The sequence below is a fragment of the Schistocerca gregaria genome, chromosome 11 (genome assembly GCF_023897955.1).
Source record: "Schistocerca gregaria isolate iqSchGreg1 chromosome 11, iqSchGreg1.2, whole genome shotgun sequence".
Classification (NCBI taxonomy): Eukaryota; Metazoa; Arthropoda; class Insecta; order Orthoptera; family Acrididae; genus Schistocerca; species Schistocerca gregaria.
Window position 1 is genome coordinate 25,804,047 of NC_064930.1, and position 23,303 is coordinate 25,827,349.

At 39.6% G+C, this 23,303-nt stretch overlaps 1 protein-coding gene across 8 annotated transcripts in view; it reads right to left on the bottom strand.

Moving 5' to 3' along the window:
* The window catches only part of LOC126295198 (uncharacterized), a 289,435-nt gene that overhangs the window by 260,423 nt on the left and 5,709 nt on the right, over positions 1-23,303 (bottom strand). For all 8 annotated transcript variants that reach the window (XR_007552409.1, XR_007552414.1, XR_007552413.1 and 5 more), the window contains exon 3: positions 15,740-15,802. Coding sequence is in view for 1 of the 8 variants with exons in the window: in XM_049987511.1 (XP_049843468.1) it covers positions 15,740-15,802 (63 nt within the window). In the remaining 7 variants the exon portion in view is untranslated. The remainder of the gene's footprint in view (positions 1-15,739; positions 15,803-23,303) is intronic.

A 23,303-nucleotide genomic window follows, 5' to 3' on the forward strand; every position in this document is an offset into this window, starting at 1 on the left:
CAAAACACAAACAGAGAAAGCTCTGAGCATGTGTAAGTAGGCCTAGTTTTGGTTACAGATGAGGATCAATTTACAACAGAATGCAAGCACAATTGTCACAAAGGATTTGTATTGGCGGTAGAAAATCTACATATAGCAGATATACAAGATAATCAGACAGTTTGTATTTAACATGTGGGCGAATACCATGAGCTAGTATTTGCTTGGGCCCCATGTGTTGTCTCCTCCACTCGGATGGCCAATATAGAACCTGCCAACATTATTGGAAAACGTACCCCTACATATAGGAATGAGGTTGTGGTTCCAGCATGCTGTAGACTTTGCACATCCAATATGCACAGCATTAGTCCTAATTTTGGCAATCCGTGGATTGGCTGGAGAGGACTTACAGCTACAGCTACATCCATACTCCGCAATCCACAATACAGTGCGTGGTGGAGGGTACCTCGTACCACAACTAGCATCTTCTCTCCCTGTTCCACTACCAAAGATAACGAGGGAAAAATGACTGCCTATATGCCTCTGAACGAGCCCTAATCTCTCTTATTTTTGTGGTCTTTCAACGAAATATAAGTTGGCAGCAGTAAAATTGCACTGCAGTCAGCCTCAAATGCTTGTTCTCTAAATTTCCTCAGTAGCGATTCATGAAAAGAACGCCTCCCTACTTCTAGGGACTCCCACCCAAGTTCCTGAAGCATTTCCGTAACACTCGCGTGATGATCAAACCGAGCAGTAACAAACCGAGCAGTAACAAACCGAGCAGTAACAAACCGAGCAGTAACAAACCGAGCAGTAACAAACCGAGCAGTAACAAACCGAGCAGTAACAAACCGAGCAGTAACAAACCGAGCAGTAACAAACCGAGCAGTAACAAACCGAGCAGTAACAAACCGAGCAGTAACAAACCGAGCAGTAACAAACCGAGCAGTAACAAACCGAGCAGTAACAAACCGAGCAGTAACAAACCGAGCAGTAACAAACCGAGCAGTAACAAACCGAGCAGTAACAAACCGAGCAGTAACAAACCGAGCAGTAACAAACCGAGCAGTAACAAACCGAGCAGTAACAAACCGAGCAGTAACAAACCGAGCAGTAACAAACCGAGCAGTAACAAACCGAGCAGTAACAAACCGAGCAGTAACAAACCGAGCAGTAACAAACCGAGCAGTAACAAACCGAGCAGTAACAAACCGAGCAGTAACAAACCGAGCAGTAACAAACCGAGCAGTAACAAACCGAGCAGTAACAAACCGAGCAGTAACAAACCGAGCAGTAACAAACCGAGCAGTAACAAACCGAGCAGTAACAAACCGAGCAGTAACAAACCGAGCAGTAACAAACCGAGCAGTAACAAACCGAGCAGTAACAAACCGAGCAGTAACAAACCGAGCAGTAACAAACCGAGCAGTAACAAACCGAGCAGTAACAAACCGAGCAGTAACAAACCGAGCAGTAACAAACCGAGCAGTAACAAACCGAGCAGTAACAAACCGAGCAGTAACAAACCGAGCAGTAACAAACCGAGCAGTAACAAACCGAGCAGTAACAAACCGAGCAGTAACAAACCGAGCAGTAACAAACCGAGCAGTAACAAACCGAGCAGTAACAAACCGAGCAGTAACAAACCGAGCAGTAACAAACCGAGCAGTAACAAACCGAGCAGTAACAAACCGAGCAGTAACAAACCGAGCAGTAACAAACCGAGCAGTAACAAACCGAGCAGTAACAAACCGAGCAGTAACAAACCGAGCAGTAACAAACCGAGCAGTAACAAACCGAGCAGTAACAAACCGAGCAGTAACAAACCGAGCAGTAACAAACCGAGCAGTAACAAACCGAGCAGTAACAAACCGAGCAGTAACAAACCGAGCAGTAACAAACCGAGCAGTAACAAACCGAGCAGTAACAAACCGAGCAGTAACAAACCGAGCAGCCCGTCTCTGAGTTGCTTCTATGTCCTCCCTCAATCCGACCTGATAGGGATCCCAAATGCTCGAGCAGTACTCAAGAATAGGTCGTATTAGTGTTTTGTAACCAGTCTCCTTTACAGATGAACCACATCTTCCCAAAATTCTACCAATGAGCCGAAGACAACTATCCGCCTTCCCCACAACTACCATTACATGCTTGTCCCACTTCATATCACTCTGCAATGTTATGTCCAAATATTTAATCGATGTGACTGTGTCAAGCGCAACACTACTAATGGAGTATTCAAACATTAGGAGATTCTTTTTCCTATTCATCTGCATTAAGTTACATTTATCTGTATTTAGAGTTAGCTGCCTTTCTTTACACCAATCACAAATCCTGTCGAAGTCATCTTGTATCCTCCTACAGTCACTCAATGACGACACCTTCCCGTACACCACAGCATCATCAGCAAACAGCCGCACACTGCTATCCACCCTATCCAAAAGCTCATTTATGTAGATAGAAAACAACAGCGGACCTACCACACTTCCCTGGGGCACTCCAGATGATACCCTCACCTCCGATGAGCACTCACCATTGAAGACAACATACTGGGTTCTATTACTTAAGAAGTCTTCGAGCCAGTCACATATTTGCGAACCAATCCCATATGCTCGTACCTTAGTTAGGAGTCTGCAGTGGGGCACCGAGTCAAATGCTTTCCGGAAGTCAAGGAATATGGCACCTGTCTGATACCCTTCGTGCATGGTGCGCAAAATATCATGTGAAAAAAGGGCGAGTTGCGTTTCACAGGATAGATGCTTTCTAAAGCCGTGCTGATGCATCAACAGCAACTTCTCTGTCTCAAGGAAATTCATTATATTCTAACTGAGAATATGTTCGAGAATCGTGCAACAAACCGATTTTAAGGATATTGATCTGTAATTTTGAGTATTCGTCCTTCTACCCTTCTTATACAGTCCTCACCTGCTTTTTTCCAGTCGCTTGGGACTTTACGTTGGGCAAGAGATTCGCGATAAATGCAAGCGAAGTAAGGAGCCAATGCAGTAAAGCACTCTCTGTAAAACTGAATAGGAATCCCACCATGACCTGGTGATTTATTTATTTTCAACCCATTCAGCTGCTTCACAACCACAGGGATGTCTATCACTATGTCCTCCATACGGGAATCTGTACAAGACTCAAACGGCAGTATGTCTGTACGATCCTCCTGCGTGAAAAATATCTCAAATGCTAAATTTAAAATTTCAGCTTTCATTTTGCTGCCTTCCGTTGCCAGGCCAGACTGATCAGTGAATGACTGGATGGAAGCCTTCAACCCGCTTACTGATTTTATGTAAGACCAGAATTTCCTTGGGTTTTCAGCAAGATCTTTTGCTTAGGTATGATGGTGGTAGTGGTTGTATGCTTCGCGCATTGCTCTTTTTACGGCAGCACCAATCTCTACTAACTTTTGCCTGTCCTCATTCTCCCGATCTTTCTTGTACCGTGAGTGCAACTGTCTTTGCTTCCTGAGCATTCTCCGAATTGTGCTGTTAAGCCCCGGTGGGTCTTTTACATCTGTAACCCACTTTTTCGGCACATACGCCTAGAAAGTGTGATTACAATGTGTTTAAAATTTGCCTGTAACTCTTCCACATCCATCATACCGGAAGTAAATGAAGTCTATTCATTTACTAAGTGGGATGCTAACAATGCTTATCTGATCTTTCTAGTAAGAATACTCTCCTAGCCTTCTTGGCCAACTTTTTAACTTTCGTAACCATAGTCGTAACGACAACATCATGATCACTAATCCCTGTCCCAACACTGACACCGCTGATGAGGTCTGGTCTGCTCGTGGCTACCAGATCTAAAATATTTCCATTACGAGTTGGCTGTCGATTTAGTTGCTCAAGACAGTTTTCGGATAATATGTTCAAAATTAATTCACATGATGGCTTGTCTGTACCACCTGTAAAGAATCCATAGACAACCCAGTCTATACTAGGTAGGTTGAAGCATGATCTGGGTGCTTCTGCGATACAGAGTGTAGACTACCTTTGAATGATTCTAGAACTGTCATGGTGGAACCTGGCGGCCAGTAATAACACCCAACAATTAACTTTTATTTCTACTAGCCCTGTTAAATGTGTCCAGATAACTTCACAATCACACTACTTCGACCTCAATAGACAATATTTTTGTCAACATTTGCCTTCAAGATCCCTGGACTTCAGCCCATTAGACTTCTTTCACTGCAGCTACATGGGAACTTAAGTGTGTTCTAACCCTGTAGACTCAAATGAGAAGAGGAATTGTTTGAACATGGAACACAATGCTGAAGTTAATGGTGACCACTTTGAACATTTATTGAAACACCGACTTTAACAATGAAGGACTGAAGTGTACTAAACAATATTTTATTTTCAGTCACATCCAATGACCTACTCAGTACAAACTTCTGACACTATGTTGGTTAACAAACACATTTTTTGATGTCTCCTTCACCATATTTGTCAATGTGTCCATTGAATTTTCGATCACCCTGGATATTAAATCTCCAAATTGTCTCCCAAGCTATATTTTTCTGCCCTTTACTATTTGTTTTTATAATTTACAGGCTTCTACAAACAGTGTAAATAGCTCAGGTGCGAACAGTTCATTTAAAGAAAAATTAAAAACTAAAGCATTCGTGAAGCAGGGTGCACTTGAAAATTTCACACCCCAAATAAATATTTGTTATACAATTGACATTTGCAAGCACTTACTATATTCTTCCTAAGAAAAAAATTGCCTTTACTGAAAACTGTGAATTCAATATTAATGAATCACAAGATGTCTTTGATATTCAAACCTTGAAATGTAATCCTCTTTCAAAAATTTGGTGTTAACTGTCATGTAGCCCTAATTTCTATCTTCCCAAAAATATATCATTTTAAGTGTTAGGAAGTCTTTTGTGTACAGAACACTATGAAACGTGGATGATAAACAGTGGACAAACATTTACACTAAATATTAGAAAGTTTCAGCTTATACCGAAAGTTCCGATTATGATCTAAGAAAAATGAATTTGGAAATTACTCCATGTAACAAGTTTTTGTGTGCAGTTATCTTAACTCGTCAGGACACGGACTGTGTATTTGAACACTGAGCGGCATCATAGCGTGCAAAGGTACATTGAAAAGACTTTACAAACGTGCAAAGCAATATCTAGCACGCCATGCGTATTCTGAATGTACATCTGATTCTATACCTATGAGATGGAAGAACGTCACCTACATCACGTGCGCACCATCTCTCTTCAGTACAGTCCAAAATACCACATTGGCTTTCAGCTGAAGCCCATCTGCATACATACCATTTCTTAGCACCAGTAAATTTAGGATCTCTCAAACCTATTGTTAATTATATTATTTGTTGAAATAAAATGATCAGAAACATCATACTGGTGGTTAATGAATTACTGTACCTCATGTATTGTGAAGTATAACATTTCAAGTTGATAGCACTTTTAGGATCCATAAAAAACCCGCATTGTTCTTCATACAATTTTTGTTATTAAATATCAGTTAATAACATGTCTACAAGTAATGCTTTCAGGAGATGAGATGTAAAGTATAGTCATCAATCACTCATATCTGAATGCAAAAATGTTTTTACTAACCTTTGTGTTTTCTTACATGTTTTGACATTTTCTTATTAATTTAATAGAAGTATAGTCTATAATACTCAATGTTATGTCAATGTAAGTGCGCTCTTCCTGTAGAGTGAGTTTCTTCAAATGGCTTAATCTACAAGATAGCTGGCACTCCTTGCAGTAAGATATTTTTCACTTTCTTATTTTGTTTTGTATTTCACATGTTGCAAAGATTCTCCTGCTGAAGAGGAACACTGATCAAGTAAGAATGACCTTACAGTTTTACAAAACAGTGATAACGGTGAAATAATTTTTATCTTACGTGGGGAATGATAGCCTACTCTTTAGTGCAGCTGGCCGTGAAAGCAGAAAAACTTGGCTTAGGTCATAATCATGGCAGCAATTTCCATGTGTCACATTATACGGCCATCTGCAACGATAGTTAGTAGTGCCAAATTTAGTGTCCAGACACTCGTGGACAAGACAAGAAATGATATTGAAAATATTAAAGTAAAAGCAGAAATGTTGAATTCTATTTTCAAATGATCCTTTACAGAGGAAAATAAATGAGTACTGCCCAAATTTAACTCTTGCACGCAGCAAATGTGAGTGAAGTAGATTTAGGCGTGTCAATGATGTTGAGAAACTGCTAAAACTGAACAAAGTCCCACAGCCCGGTTGGCTGAGTTAACCCCTCCTTCAGCCATAATCTACTATAGATTACTCCAATAACAAACTGCACCTAGTGGTTGGAACAAAACAAAGGGCACACTCATCTACAAGGAGAGTAGCACAAGTGATTCACAAAACTACACACACACACACACACACACACACACACACACACACACACACACACACACACACACACACACACAAAATTATGGTAACAAAATGTACATGTTTCGTACACTCCACTAGCCAAAGACTACTGCATTCTTTCACACAAAAAGCGTTTTGGCATCACATTCATTTATCACTGAGATCGGCATACAGTAGGTACACTTCATGCAACATGGTGTAAAACTGAACTTTTTGAAGGCATAAAATGATTATTGCAACTGGTTCTATAGATAAAAAAATATCTTATCAAAATGTCAAGTCTTCCTTGACATGGTGGTAATGTCACAGTTTGCGGTGCCAAGGATGTAAGTTCAAATATTGCCAAGTGATAATACCTTTTCTTTCTTTTTTAATTATTTATCAAAATGACTGCTATCATTTTCAATTAATTGGTTTCAATATAATTTTGAGTTTTAATCTTTTGTTTCATTATTTTCATATTTATTTTCATTTGTTCTTTTTTTTCCTATCATTCTTCTTTCTTAAGGAATCTGCCTGTGTCACCTATAACCTGTAAATGAGTGCCCACCAGGACTGCTCATTGGTTGGTATCACATCAGCTCACTTAGCAAAAGCAAGAAGTTAAAATTCACTTTTAGCCCTGAAACTAATTTTTTTTCTGTCTCGAGTTTGCTTATGCAGGTCAGATTTAGTTGCCATGAGCAAAGCAAGTGCGGTTAATAGTTCTGCTGCAGGTTGCTGGACACAGTTTTCTCAGACACACTGCACATCAAGAGGTTGTGTATAAGTTAAAACAGGAGAGTAAATTCAGGGCTACAAAATGCAGTGTCTGTTCCATATCAGGCATTGGTCTTTTAAAATCAGCTGTAGCCATAGTATCTACATTCCCGCCATACCTGAAGACATCAGCTTCTTACATTGCTACACATTCAATGAACAATTTTTCAGAATTTGTGAAGTGACTGCTGTGTCTGAGCGTCACATTTAACCGAGGAGTAGCTGATGTGGTAACACCGTAGCACCAAGTGACAGACATCAGGTATCAAGTAACTTTAAACAGACTATATGAACATCAACTTTTAACCCCAACTGAAAACATTAAACATATTAATTCTAAATCATCCTTTTTTTCCACTTAGTGTCCTGAAAGCCATGGACCAAATCAGTTATCAGGCAAAGCAGATTTTTTTTTTATTTCCAAAAGCATTTTACTCAGTACCAATCCTAAATTTATTATTGAAAGTAGATTTTATGTGGTATAAAGTGAAATCTGTCATTGGATTGGGATTTCTTGATACGGAGGATGTAAAATGTTATACTGGATGGGTACTCATCAATAGATGTAAATGTAACTTCACAAGGTAACTGTGTTGGGACCTTTTCTGTTCATATTGTGTATTAATGAGGTTGATGGTTATATTAATAGTAACCTATAATTTTTTCCTAATCATGTTGTTATTTATAACAAAGGGTGATTGTAATTAAGGTTAAACTTTCAAGCCGTTGTAGAAATAACACCAGTGGTCAGAATTACGTCAAATTGAAACGGAATATTATTGGAGAAGGGGGAAAACATATGGCTGAAGAAAAATAAATAGTTACAAAATGTAGCAATAGATGGCAATGTGAGCATCATACTTTAATGCCCACTGGCTAGCCATGCGGTCCGAAGCGTTGCATTCCGAGCGGGAAGGTGTGCGGGTCCCTAGCACGAATCCGCCCAGTGGATTAGTGGCGAGGTCTGGTGAGCCGGCCAGCCTGTGGACGGTTTTTAAAGTAGTTTTCCATCTACCTTGGTGAATGCGGGCTGGTTCCCCTTACTCCACCTCAGTTACAATGTGTCGGCGATTGCTGTGCAAACACCATTTCCAGATATGTCTACACCACAATTACTCTACCACACAAACATTTGGGATTACACTCGTCTGGTATGAGACATTGCCGGGAGGGGGGTGGGGGGTGGGGGTTCCGCTGGGAGCCAAACTGCACAATAACCCTGAGTTTGACGATGTGGGGTAGCAGTGGGGTGGGTGGACTGCTGTGGCCAGTTGTGGGGTTGTGAACCACTGAAGACTCCAGCGGGACGGAGCCTCTCAGTCGTTTCTAGGTCCGCAGTTCCCCAGTTTAATACAAGACAATACAAACATAACTTAATAGTGGTCGCCTAAAAAAAAAAAAAAAAAAAAAAAAAAAAAAATTATCATGCAACAATGCCTAAGGTGTATGTTTGACACTAAACAAACTGTGCTACTCAGTGTGCATGGGTTTACAGACGTGATACTGTTAGTTATGTAAGCCCATCAACCATGGCAAGGTCATATCACATCAGAAGGGAAAAATTGGTTTTTAATTGTCCTGAAGCCAAAAACTGCGTACAGAGTATCCAAAGCTTTGGTTTTTGATTGTCCTGGGGCCAAAAACGCATAAAAAGCATCAATCCAAATCAAATCAGATTATTAATGTCCATGTGACTGGTGCAAAACATGTTCAATATGATGTCTGTCGATTCCTGCAAAAAGTTGAAATCAAGAAGCAACATGTTCTACAATTGATCAAAGTGTTTCCAGGGTCACATTCAGAATGTGTTGTGCAATGCGTGCCTTCATTGCAGGTAAGTCTGCAGTTGGAACACAATTGGTAGAACACACTACTCTAATGTGTTGCAGCATTTCAGTTGAAAGTACAGCACCAGTTGGAAAAAGGTTAGAGGCACCTGTGGAACATTGAGTATGTTTCCATGATGCCACAAAAGACACTTGTGACCAAAAATTGGGTCTGCATAAACTTCCATGATGCCACTAAGGACATTTGTGACCAAAGATCTGGTCTCCATTGTCACATGTCATGCAGAAGGCTTTTCATTCAGGGACATGCTCGATGTGTGTACCAGAGACAAAGTTATGCATTGTAGATGTGGGATCGCTTCCAACTGACAGGTAGTGTTGAGGAATTAAGCCCGTTTTACACGAGTGACGTTAAGATAAAAACTGACGGCTCAGAGTGCATGCACCTTTTGTGCCTGCATGTAACTCAGCAACCATCCACGACACGAACGTGTCTATGACAACTCAATGATTTACAGACTGTGCCGAGTGTGGAGTTCTAAATTTCTGAGTGCACTGAATACTGCAAGTGGACAGAAACGTGGGACTTTGACGACATCTGCTAACATCAAAAGTTAACATATCCTGGCCAAGCTCAGTCATATTATAGAAATTGATTTTGTCCTTTTGTCTCTCCTTAATCTTTTTGTTTTGTTTTTGTGACACACTGGAAAGTTACACAGGGTTCTGATATTTTTTTCCTAATAGTGTTCTCTTACAAGACAAACAAAATCTCTGAAAGTGCAAAGGAATTTATATTTCACAGAGACAAATCCTACACTGTGCATAAAGAGAAACATAAACAGATAAATGTGTTTCAACGAAAATTATTATAACAGTAAAAAAGTCAGGATTATTTGCCAAAAAGAAAAGTAATTTTTGATGTTTTTTGCATTCAGAAAGAAACAAGATACAAAGGATAAAGCAAAAAGGCACTATTTATTGTGTTCTAGATACTGTTGAATGTTTATAACAGTATGTATATTTTTGAACAAATAAACGTATATTTGTTCAAAAATATACATACTATTATACACATTCAAATAGACGTATATCCCGGGTGGAGTTTGCTGGTCTTCTATCGGGCGCCTCCCCAGGTGGCAGATAGGGGAATGCTCACCAGATATGGAAGGTACTGGGGAAATAAAATACCCGGGGTGGACCAAAACTAGCAACTGCTGCCTTGTAGTATGATATTGGCTTATCAAAGGCTAAAGGAAGAAAACATTGAGTAAAAATTACCTGGTCCTCCGGGTTGGGGGTTGTGCAGTGGGCCAGCTCCTCACTCACATAAAAATGCTAAAAAACCTAATAATACGCCTCGGAAAAACTGGAACTTTGGACGACGAACTGGCAATGAGAAATGGAAAATTATGTTTGGATGCTGGAATGTGCAAGGTATTTCCACTAAAATAAATTTACTACCTGCCGAACTTGACATGTTCAACATGGATGTGGTCGTACTCTCAGAAACAAAGAAGAAAGGCCAAGGAGAAGGAGAACTGGATAATTACGTACATGTCTGGAGTGGGGTATCAAAAGCAGTAAGAGCCAAAGCAGGAGTCTCCATTATGATAAAGAAATCATGGAAAGAAAGAATCACAAATTGGACATTCATCAATCAACGTATTATAACTGTTGAAATGACATTATTTGCTAGGGAAGTTGTGATTATTGGCGTATATGCACCCACGAACGACACAAAAGATACGGAGAAGGATACATTTTGAGACACCCTCAGGGAGACTATTGAAAAAATCCCAGGAAGAAAGGAACTGATTATCATGGGAGATCTGAATGGAAGGGTAGGAATTAGATAATCTTGTAGAGTAGTAGGAAAACATGGAGAGGATGAATATAATGACAATGGGGAACGATTGATTGCAATTTGTGAACAATTTGATCTATAAATTACCAACACATTTTTTAAACATAAGGACATTCATAAATATACTTGGCAAAAGAACACCAAAGAACTTCGTTCTATAATAGATTATATTATCATTAGGCAAACAAGTAGTTTCAAAGCAGTAGCGTCGGATCTTATAGAGGAGCCCAGTGTGGATCAGACCACTATCTAGTTAAAATGAAGTCTTTCTGGCCATGGAAGAATGCAAGGAGTGGTACAAGTAACATAAATAAAACGAACCAGACTGAGAAAGATGAAAATTTGCCTTTTAATATTGACAGCCTACAAGACGAAAGTATCAAAACACTCTTTGTGGCCAGGATGGAAAGGAAACTGGTTGAATCATTTGAAGGAAGAACAGAGGAAATATATTACTATATAAAAGCTAATGTGAAAATCATAGCAACAGAGGTGTTGGGTAAAAAAGATGGCAACCACGACCGTGCAGCAGAGTGGTGGTCAGAGGAACTAGAGGTCCTCATTAGAGAAAAACGAAATGCGTTCCTTCAGTGGTTGAATGATAAATCAGAAGAAGCAAGATCAATATACAAGGAAAAGAAGAATGAAGTGATGAAAAAAATAAGGATGGCAAAAAATGAAGCATGGGAAAGAACATGTGTCAAGGTGAATAGCAAATTAGGGTTTGGGAGAGCAAAAGAAGCATGGTCAGTATTGAAAGGGCTTCGACAGGATACAAAAAGCAAAACTAATCTCTAATTGATAACACAAAAGGAATGGGGAGAGTATTTCCGAAAATTATTAAATGAGGACAGAGAAGAATATCTAGAAGAAGGAACAGGGGAAGATAAAGGACATGAAGATGATGATATCCAGATTTTAGAAAGTGAAGTACTTCAGGCGTTGAGAACAGGAAATAATGGTAAATCACTGGGACCAGGCAATATCAATCTGGAGTGTCTGAAATATGGTGGTGACAAAATTGTGAAACTGATAACACATTAATGTGTTTGTAACACAAATTCCTCGATAGTTTGAACAAATTTTGCGATCCCCTTTCTTAAATGTTGTATTAATGTAACCTAGCTTCATCTCGTTGGGTATTGACTGTCCATGTATCATTTTGTTGAAGAGCTGTGTTTCACATTACGACAGATTTTTGGAGAACTCTTAGGTTGTTCGCAGATGATGCTGTAATTTACCGTCTAGTAAGGTCATCCGAAGACCAGTATCAGCTGCAAAGCGATTTAGAAAAGATTGCTGTATGGTGTGTCAGGTGGCAGTTGACGCTAAATAACGAAAAGTGTGAGATGATCCACATGAGTTCCAAAAGAAATCCGTTGGAATTCGATTACTCGATAAATAGTACAATTCTCAAGGCTGTCAATTCAACTAAGTACCTGGGTGTTAAAATTACAAACAACTTCAGTTGGAAGGACCACATAGATAATATTGTCGGGAAGGCGAGCCAAAGGTTGCGTTTCATTGGCAGGACACTTAGAAGATGCAACAAGTCCACTAAAGAGACAGCTTACACTACACTCGTTCGTCCTCTGTTAGAATATTGCTGCGCGGTGTGGGATCCTTACCAGGTGGGATTGACGGAGGACATCGAGAGGGTGCAAAGAAGGGCAGCTCGTTTTGTATTATCGCGTTATAGGGGAGAGAGTGTGGCAGATATGATACACGAGTTGGGATGGAAGTCATTACAGCATAGACGTTTTTCGTCGCGGCGAGACCTTTTTACGAAATTTCAGTCACCAACTTTCTCTTCCGAATGCGAAAATATTTTGTTGAGCCCAACCTACATAGGTAGGAATGATCATCAAAATAAAATAAGAGAAATCAGAGCTCGAACAGAAAGGTTTAGGTGTTCGTTTTTCCCGCTCGCTGTTCGGGAGTGGAATAGTAGAGAGATAGTATGATTGTGGTTCGATGAACCCTCTGCCAAGCACTTAAATGTGAATTGCAGAGTAGTCATGTAGATGTAGATGTAGATAGGGAAAAATCAAAAAATATAGGATTAATTTTCATAGATCTAGAAAAAGCGTATGATACTGTTCCAAGAAAATTACTTTGGAGAACACTACGTATGGCAAACATGAACCCTTCCTTGACTGAAATAATACAACAGAGGTATAAAGATAACATTTGCCAAGTGAAAGTTGGTAATAAACTTTCACAGAAATTTAGAACAAGCAAAGGCCTTTTAGAGGACTGTCCCATGTCACCATCATTATTTACAATCTATAAAGATATTAGCCTTAGAACATGGTCTCATAAATGTAATAGTATGGGATTAGAAATAAGAGATGGAGTTTACCTATATCATTTATTATTTGCTGATGATCAAGTAGTTGTAGCACAAGATGGGGAGGATGCTAACTATATGTGCAATCAACTAGCAATAGCATACAAAACTTGGGGTTTGAAGATTAATTACCAAAAAACAGAATACTTGACTAATGATTCAGATGAGCTATACATTGAAGGAATGAAAATCAAGAAGATAAACACTTTCTGTTATTTGGGATCCATTTTAGAAATCGAGGGAAAATCAGAATCAAAAATCAATAAAAGAATTAGTAGCGGATGGAGGGTCATTGGGATGCTTAACTCAGTCTTATGGAGCAGGAATGTAATGAGCAGAACTAACAAATTAATATACAAAACCACATTAGAGAGTGTGGTTCTGTATGGAATGGAGACCTGGACAATTAACATGAAGCACATTAAAAAATTACAAGCTCTAGAGATGGACTTTTGGAGAAGATCGGCAAGAATCTCCAGGATAGAAAAGATAAGGAACACTGAAGTAATAAGGAGAATGGAAATAAAAGAAAGAATATATGACATAATGGATAGGAAGAAATTACAGTGATACAGGCATGTACGACCGATGGAGAAAACCAGGATACCAAAATTGATACTGGAGTGGGAACCGGAGGGGAGAAGAAGAAGACGCCGCCCTATGACCACCTGGATCCAAAATGTACAGCACACAATGAGGAGAATGGGTGCAGAGGAAGAAGACACACAAGATCAAAACACCTGGAGAAATATTTTGAGAATATAGTTTAAGAATGGTTATTGTTTATATTGTAATTTCCAAGTAAATTATTATGTTGGAGATAAACCTCTGTAATGAGGAAAAGCTTAAAATAATAAAAATAAACATATATGCTCCAAAATGTTTAAATGTCACTTTTCCTATTCTTTCTGTTCTCAGGAGTGTAAAGAATTTACCATGTGGCCTTTAACAAAAACGTCTACAATGAATTCTCCTTCGCTCATTAATAAACTATTATACTTGCTTGTTCCTACATGATATACTATGAGGATTGGAACTTAAATAGTGGCAACTATTTATTCACAACCAATACAAAAGAGTTATATGTTTGCACCTGTTACTGTCCTTCAAAGTAGCCACCAGCAATGTGGAAGGCATGGCATACCGTTAGCAGAGCCTGTTCTGTTGATGGTACGAATGGAGTGGTCTACTGCCTGTAGAATCTCTGGAACAGTTCTGAAGCGAATGCCACAAAGTGGTTGCTTCATTTTCGGAATCAAATCAAAGTCACAAGTACTTGAGTCTTATTACTGCTCATTTTTTGGAGCATCTCCTGGTAGCAGCTTTGTGAAAGAAGTGGCAACAGTTTCTGCACAACCCACCCATCATTTTAAACGACAATGTGTGGACGCATTGTTGTTTGAAGGACAGTAACAGGTGCAAACATGTAACTCCCTTGTATCGGTTGTGAAAAAATAGTTGCCACTATTTAAGTTCCAACCCTCGTAAATTTCGAATTTTTTGCAAAAAGGATAGTCCCTCATAAACTCATTTTCAAAGTTCAAATGTCAAACTGCACAGCAGATAGCTTTCACATCACACACAATTTTTGGCCTGACGTGTTTTAAACTAAAATGACCACTCTAAACAGATGAGACTCAGTACAGGAATAAAATGCCAGGAGCACTGCAGTGGACTTATTTGTCTTGAGTAGTCAATTGTGACAAGAAAGTATCATGGAAAAGGGGCTCTACACCGTACATATTTGACAGGTACACAGGATAATCCAAATGTATGATTTCCATGTCAAAGGAACCATGGGCCTAGTGCTCTCCACAACTGAATTCAGCATTTGAAGAGGCTCGGATAGGTTATTTTGTTTTATTTATTTACTGCTATTTTATTTTAGGTTCTTGCATACATAAAAGAACAGACCAAATGTTGTGCATGAATTGGTATGAATACAAAACATAATATTTTAATATTATTTCAAATGTGTTGGTAATAATTCTGCATTATGCTGTTTAATGGGAAAAAAGTCTACACACTACCATTCGGCCATCTGGCACATAGACATCCGAAAGGCACATGCTCCTGGTCTATTACATGCAACACTGGTGATCAGACATTTTGTAATTTCTAATTTTGGACTATACTACTACACGAAACACTACTGCACACTACAAAACACTACTGCACACTACTGCAGTACCTAATGTATTTCATCAAACTATTAGGAAATGAACTGTAAGATGTGAATCTCCGTTCCTGAGGACAATGGTGCCACAATGGATTCAAACCTATATCTGAGCAAGAGGATGTTCCACCACTGCTCTGGAGTGCTATGAACCCCCCCCCCCCCCTCCCCCCAAATGGGAAACAGACTGTTTTGTTGTTACATAAATGATTTCGTTATTTTTTATTTGCCTAAAAACTATTGTATTTTGTCTGCATTTTCACATTTTTCACTTAGGGAACATTATATGAGTGTCAACATTTCATGCATAACAACAAAAACCTGGACACTCATGCACAGCTGTATTGGCTATCGATCCCATTGCACCCTGTATAATATTGTAACAGTGCTTGCTTCTATATAGTCATGTGAATTCAAGAATTACCTCTTGATTTCCAATCTCCTGCAATTCTTCCTTTACTTTCACACTCCATGGGTACAACTGGACCTGTGACAAAATTAAAAGAAATTGTAATGGGCTAATTAAAGCATAAAATACATCTACAAGGTAGAAAAATTTCGCAAACTGGAATTCAGACAATGGTATTCCTTAAGAATAAAAGACAATGTATAGTTTAACAACAATTATCATTTTATGATTAATTTTCTTTTCTAAGAGAGAAATTCTGGGTGTCAATGTCAGTATGATTTATTTCAGAAAGATTTCAATGAGAGTAACATAAAATCATGAGAATGCCAAATGATAGCATATTTTAAACTTTATTAGAAACTTGTGCTTGATACAATTACATTTTGTGAGAACACTTAAGTCAGAGATAAGTCATAAGGTAACACTGAACCTAGAAGGGGACTGTAAAGATGTGATGCCTAAAACACACTGCAAACACTTTGTGATGAACATTAAAGTTCTTATGATGTAATATGAGCATTGCCACATCATTCTTAGGCTTGCAAATGCAAGCTGATGATCATACATGTGAGTAAAAAACTAACCTTATGTCTTTTAGTATTACTTTGTACTGGACTCTCACCCGTAATCTTACTCTTCCAGATATCTGGCTGTAAGACCACTTTTTCCATTTAATTGTACAACAGCTCAGGGTGCATATCACAACTGTAGGAAATTTGGCAGATGTTTCTTTTGAAAGCATTTAAAAAGCAAAATTATAAATTACAAGCATATTTCCAAATAATTGTAAAGAAAAAAGTAATTTCCCAAATACAATGACCAGTATAGCTGGAAAGAAAATTGTTGCTTATGTGGAAGAAGGAACTAAAATTATGAAAACCAATTTCCAATTTTTATTTTTGCACACTGTCACTGATAGCACTTGCAGGTTCATTTTCATGGAGACTGACAGACTCACAGACATGGAGACTCACCTATATGGATCAGTAATATAGCTTACCTATTTAAATATATTAAAAACAAAGATTCCAAGACTTACCAAGCGGGAAAGCACCGGGAGACAGGCACAAAAATGACCACCACACACACACACACACACACACACACACACACACACACACACACACACACACACACACACACACACACACACACAGAATTACTAGCTTTCGCAACTGATGGTTGCTTCTTCATGAAGGAGAGAGAAAGACGAAAGGATGTGGGTTTTAAGGGAGAGGGTAAGGAGTCATTCCAATCCCGGGAGCGGAAAGACTTCCCTTAGGGGAAAAAAAAGGAGAGGAGTGCGCGTGTGCACACACACACGCACACACACACACACATTTTTTTCTGTCAGCTTGTGTCTGTGTATGTGCGGATGGATGTGGATGTGACAGGTATACAGTCGCGCGCACGCGCACACACACACACACACACACACACACACACACACACACACACACACGCAAACGCACACACACACACACACACACACACACACACACACACACACACGCAAACGCACGCACACATCCGCACATACACAGACACAAGCAGACATATTTAAAGGCAAAGAGTAAGGGCAGAGATGTCAGTCGAGGCGGAAGTACAGAGGCAAAGAAGTTGTTGAAAGACAGGTGAGGTATGAGCGGCGGCAACTTGAAATTAGCGGAGCTTGAGGCCTGGCTCCTACCCTTGCAACCGCCCCCGGTGTAAAACCTGTCCTATGCACCCTCCCACCACCACCTACTCCAGTCCTGTAACCCGGAAGGTGTACACGATCAAAGGGAGAGCCACGTGTGAAAGCACCCACGTGATTTACCAACTGACCTGCCTGCACTGTGACGCTTTCTATGTGGGAATGACCAGCAACAAACTGTCCATTCGCATGAATGGACACAGGCAGACAGTGTTTGTTGGTAATGAGGATCACCCTGTGGCTAAACATGCCTTGATGCACGGCCAGCACATCTTGGCACAGTGTTACAACGTCCGAGTTATCTGGATACTTCCCACCAACACCAACCTATCCGAACTCCAGAGATGGGAACTCGCCCTTCAGTATACCCTCTCTTCTCGATATCCGCAAGGCCTCAACCTCTGCTAATTTCAAGTTGCCGCCGCTCATACCTCACCTGTCTTTCAACAACTTCTTTGCCTCTGTACTTCCGCCTCGAAGCTAGTAATTCTGTGTGTGTGTTTGTGTGTTTTGTTCATTGTGCCTGTCTGCCGGCGCTTTCCCGCTTGGTAAGTCTTGGAATCTTTGTTTTTAATATATTTTTCCCATGTGGAAGTTTCTTTCTATTTTACTTACTTATTTAAATACTATCACAAGACATTATTTTCATGGCAAAAACTCCCAGGAGAGAAACTATGTAATTATGATCTATCGATACTGATAAGTGACATTTATGCATTCCGTATTATAACTTACAGACAAAAACTGGTCAAAGGCACATGAATCCCTGAAGCTTCAGTGGACAGAGTGGCTAAGTGCATCTTTCTATTACATTAAACTTGCACCAACTGGAAAGAAAGCTTATTTAATGCAGCTGACTTTCAAAATATACAACTTGCTAAACATGTCTTGAAAGGTCATAGATGATGTCCAGTTCATTAACTGAAGTGTCATAATGTGAGAAGTGTTCTCACACGGTATTTCAATAGTTTTTGAGGTTCAGTTCCAAGTTAACCAGGTTCAAATCTTCGTAACCAGTTTTAATCCATTCTAGAACTTTCAATTAATTTTATAAGGCAGTTATTTTCAGACCAGGTTTAAGTCGCTTACCAATGATGTACACACACACACACACACACACACACACACACACACTGAAATCCTACTAGCATAAGAAGAAACACCACGAGCAAAAACTGTAGTTAATCTCTTAACCTCACATTTGTTGGATTCAGCAACTCACAGCCCAAGTGTTAGTTTTCAACTTCATCTGTACCTCATTCTATACTACAGATCCCACTATTCTCATTTTACAAAATACAGGAGGAAAACAAATATTGTTAGTGTTCTGTTTTCTCTCTGTATGCATGTGTCATCATATGCCATACAATTTCATCAACAGCCAAGGCTGAAGCCGGGTTGGGTTCAACCTGTATTACTACCGTATTTAATAAACTTTAAGGGGCCCCCAATATATTACATTACTTTTAAACATCCCTCCCCCACCTGAGCTTACAATAATCTCAAACTGATCACTTCCCTCTAATTCAGCATTTTAAATCATGTTGAAATACAGATGTTACAATAATGCTCTCACAGCACAGTTTCAATTTGTCTGTGAAGATGCTGCCATGAACACATTTGGTCAGCACAGATTGTTTGCAAGCAATTTGTGTGGTTGGGTCCAACCAGTCGGTCCACGTGGCCTGCAGTGTAAGACCACTAACATCATTATGTGAGTTAGTTCACCTGTCAATAATTGGCCATCCTCCGAAGCCACTGCACTGGATAAAATTACAGGTCACATTATTTACCCCATCAATTTGTTTGGTTTTTGTACCATTCTTGTACTTTTCCGTGATTATTCAGGACGTTGTGAGGTGAATGTATACGTAGTTATGAAGAAACAGGTCAATATTCAATGTACAACCATTTCTTTTGGCCACAACTTTGCTGCCAGCATAGAAATTAATTCCGTAATCTATCTTAGTTCATGCACAAAGTACTGTGAAGTATTATCTAACATTGACAAATGACACTTGTCTAAAATCAAAATTGTCTGCAGTGGTATGTAGCCTAGATCCAGTTTACAAATTCAGATACGACTGTTAACATAATAATTACTCTGAATCTTACTCCTCAAACTACTGATCACAGTACACATGTTCAAATGCCTTTCCAAAAGTAACAATTTTAAATTACCAGTAAACATCTAATGTTAATAAAAAATCCAAATTTCTATCCCACACCATATATAAAATGCAACTATGCACTACGCCCTATCTCTATCAGTTTGTTTTTAAACTTAATTGCACTGCAACTATTCACTGCCAATACATTTTCATTCCTATGTTGCAAATGACAGAGATTTCAAAGATCTGACAGATGAATGAGTCAGTTTTGTGCAAGCATACTGCATTAATAAATTCTCTGAATTTATTTAAATTTACTCTCCCCCCTTCACTCTCCATATTTTATGCATACCATTGTGCAGTGCTATGTGGGTAACTCCACATCAATTCAGCACAGGAAAGAAACACTTTCAACTTGACCACCTCAGATTTATTTCAAATTTGGTGCATTAAACAAACCACATACGAGATGGAAAACTACCACTTTGCCGAGGTATATAACAATTGTGAAGAAAGTTACAGGTCTGCAAAGTTGGGAAATTGCATGAAATTTTCATTTAAAATTTTCATGTGTTTGTCTGAACATAAATGAGTATAAATTCTTGTTCCGATGCAGATGCAGAAAAACTTTTATCACTGAAAAGACAATGAGTAGAGCTTTACAATGTTACATGGCAGGTTTCTAATAATATAGAGATAGAGGGGCTGGTCAGTACTTACTTCAGCACAGTACAGCCGATAGATACACAAAAACAACTAAAAATTTACATTCCTAGCTTTCAGAATTAATGTTCCTTCATCAGGGAGAAGAGAGGGGAAAGAAAGAGAAGAAGGGAAAGTGGATTTAGTTACTCACAACCCAGGTTATGAAGCAACAGGGAAAGGAAAACAGGGAGGGTAGCAAGGATGGAAGCATGGTTGTCAGAGACAAGCCAAAGATATTCTACTGTAAGAACTGTGCCAGCTTCAAACCAAAGAGAATGCATACAGAAGTAAAGAGGTATATAGTATAAAGATGTAGGATGAAAAGATACATGAATGGCTAAAGAGGAAAGGGAAAGAGGAGAAGACTGAAGAGTAAATGTGAGTGAGGTTGTTAAACGTAGGTTCAGTCCAGGGGGATGGCGGGATGAAAGGATGTGTTGGAGTGCAAGTTCCTATCTGCGCAGTTGAGAGGGACTGGTGTTGGGTGTATCTATCGGCTGTACTGAGCTGAGGTAAGTACTGGCCAGCCCCTCTATCTCTTTGTTAGTATTTGTTTCACATCTTTATATGAGATTTTCCATTAATTATTTAGTTTCTAACAATATCACATTCGAGGTCACTGACCTCAATCTTTGACCTTGAATAACCCAATCCAATTTTTTTGAAATATATATAATAGAGGGAAACATTCAACGTGGGAAAAATATATCTAGAAACAAAGGTGATGTGACTTACCAAGCAAAACCACTGGCAGGTCGATAGACACACAAACAAACACAAACATACACACAAAATTCAAGCTTTCGCAACCAGTGGTTGCTTCTTCAGGAAACAGGGAAGGAGAGAGAAAGACGAAAGGATGTGGGTTTTAAGGGAGAGGGTAAGGAGTCAATCCAGTCCCGGGAGCGGAGAGACTTACCTTAGGGGGAAAAAAAGGACAGGTATATACTCGCGCATGCCGATCACCTGCCACCCTACCTAAAACCTCTTTCCTCATTACCTTAGCCAGCTTCATCTTGACCCACAACTTCTTCACTTTTGAAGGCCAGACATACCAACAATTAAAGGGAACAGCCATGGCAAACGAATCTGCTCCAGTCAGGAATCCCTGAACCATTACACCAACAACCTGAAAACAGCTTTCGCATCCCGCAACTACCCTCCCGACCTGGTACAGAAGCACATAACCAGAGCCACTTCCTCATCCCCTCAAACCCAAAACCTCCCACAGAAGAACTGGATCAGACTCTGAATGTGGCTCTCCGGCAGAGATACGACTTCCTCAAATCCTGCCCTGAAATGAGATCCATCCTTCACGAAATCCTCCCCACTCCACCAAGAGTGTCTTTCCGCCATCCACCTAACCTTCGTAACCTCTTAGTTCATCCCTATGAAATCCTCAAACCACCTTCCCTACCCTCTGGTTCCTACTGTTGTAACCACCCCCCTGGTGTAAAACCTGTCTCATGCACCCTCCCACCATCACCTACTCCATTCCTGTAACCCGGAAGGTGTACACAATCAAAGGCAGAGCCAAGTGTGAAAGCACCCACGTGATTTACCAACTGACCTGCCTACACTGTGAAGCTTTCTATGTGGGAATGACCAGCAACAAACAGTCCATTCACATGAATGGACACAGGCAGACAGTGTTTGTTGGTAATGAGGATCACCCTGTGGCTAAACATGCCTTGGTGCACGGCCAGCACATCTTGGCACTGTGTTACACCATCCGGGTTATCTGGATACTTTGCACTAACACCAACCTGTCAGAACTTCAGAGATGGGAACTTGCCCTTCAGTATATCCTCTCTTCTCGTTATCTGCCAGGCCTCAACCTCCGCTAATTTCAAGTTGCCGCCGCTCATACCTCACCTGTCTTTCAACAACATCTTTGCCTTTGTACTTCCGCCTCGACTGACATCTCTGCCCAAACTCTTTGCCTTTACAAATGTCTGCTTGTGTCTGTATGTGCAGATGGGAGTGTGTGCGTGTGTGCGTGCGTGCGTTTGCGTGTGTGTGCGTGCGTGCGCACGAGCGCGACTGTATACCTGTCCTTTTTTCTCCTTAAGGTAAGTCTTTCCGCTCCTGGGATTGGAATGACTCCTTACCCTCTTCCTTAAAATCCACATCCTTTTGTCTTTCCCTCTCCTTCCCTCTTTCCTGAAGAAGCAACCGTTGGTTGCGAAAGCTTAAATTTTGTGTGTATGTTTGTTTGTGTATCTATCGACCTGCCAGTGCTTTTGTTTGGGAAGTCACATCAACTTTGTTTTTAGATATATTATTCCCACGTGGAATGTTTTCCTCCTATATTTATTTGTTTTGCTCCAAAATGCTACTATAAACATGGTAGGTAAATATCAAGATGGCACACTAAGGGCATCAGGCCCAAAAATTTATTTTGTCACCATCAATACACTATCAAAATGCAGAATGTAGCACAGAAATATGAAACAAAATTATTAAAATATACAATTCATAAGCAATGCTGTACAAAAATGTGATTCACATCATTGTAGTGGTATTATGAAAAATTGTGTGTTGGTTCAATGAAAAGGCAACAAAAAGTAGTTACATCTCATTTCACAAGTCCCAATTAAATTATTAATGTCCACTAAATCTGATACAGGTTACAGAGTATGTATTTCCAATTAATTTCACTGTGTCTAGATCCATGAGAACTCCCGTCTTCTGATAACATGACTGTGCCATACAGCAAGTACAAATTATGATGATATGAGAAGATGTCCTGTACTCTATCTGTTCATTCACAAGTTTGAATGACGTACACAAGCCACCAATGACTGCCATATGTACAGATAACAAATCCATTTATGTCTGTTAATAGCATTTCTTTCAACAAAATCACTGACTCTTCTATGCTCACCAAGGAAGGAGCACACGTCTGTTTTTCCTTTTATTCTCGAAATATTTATTTTTCTTGGCAATGTCTTAATCATGATTCGAAACTGAGATACAGGTAGAGCCAAAAAAGACTTTACAATTTTGGAATGATGTAGAAATTCATTGAGATAAATTACAGAATCAGTGCATGTGCCATTTAGTA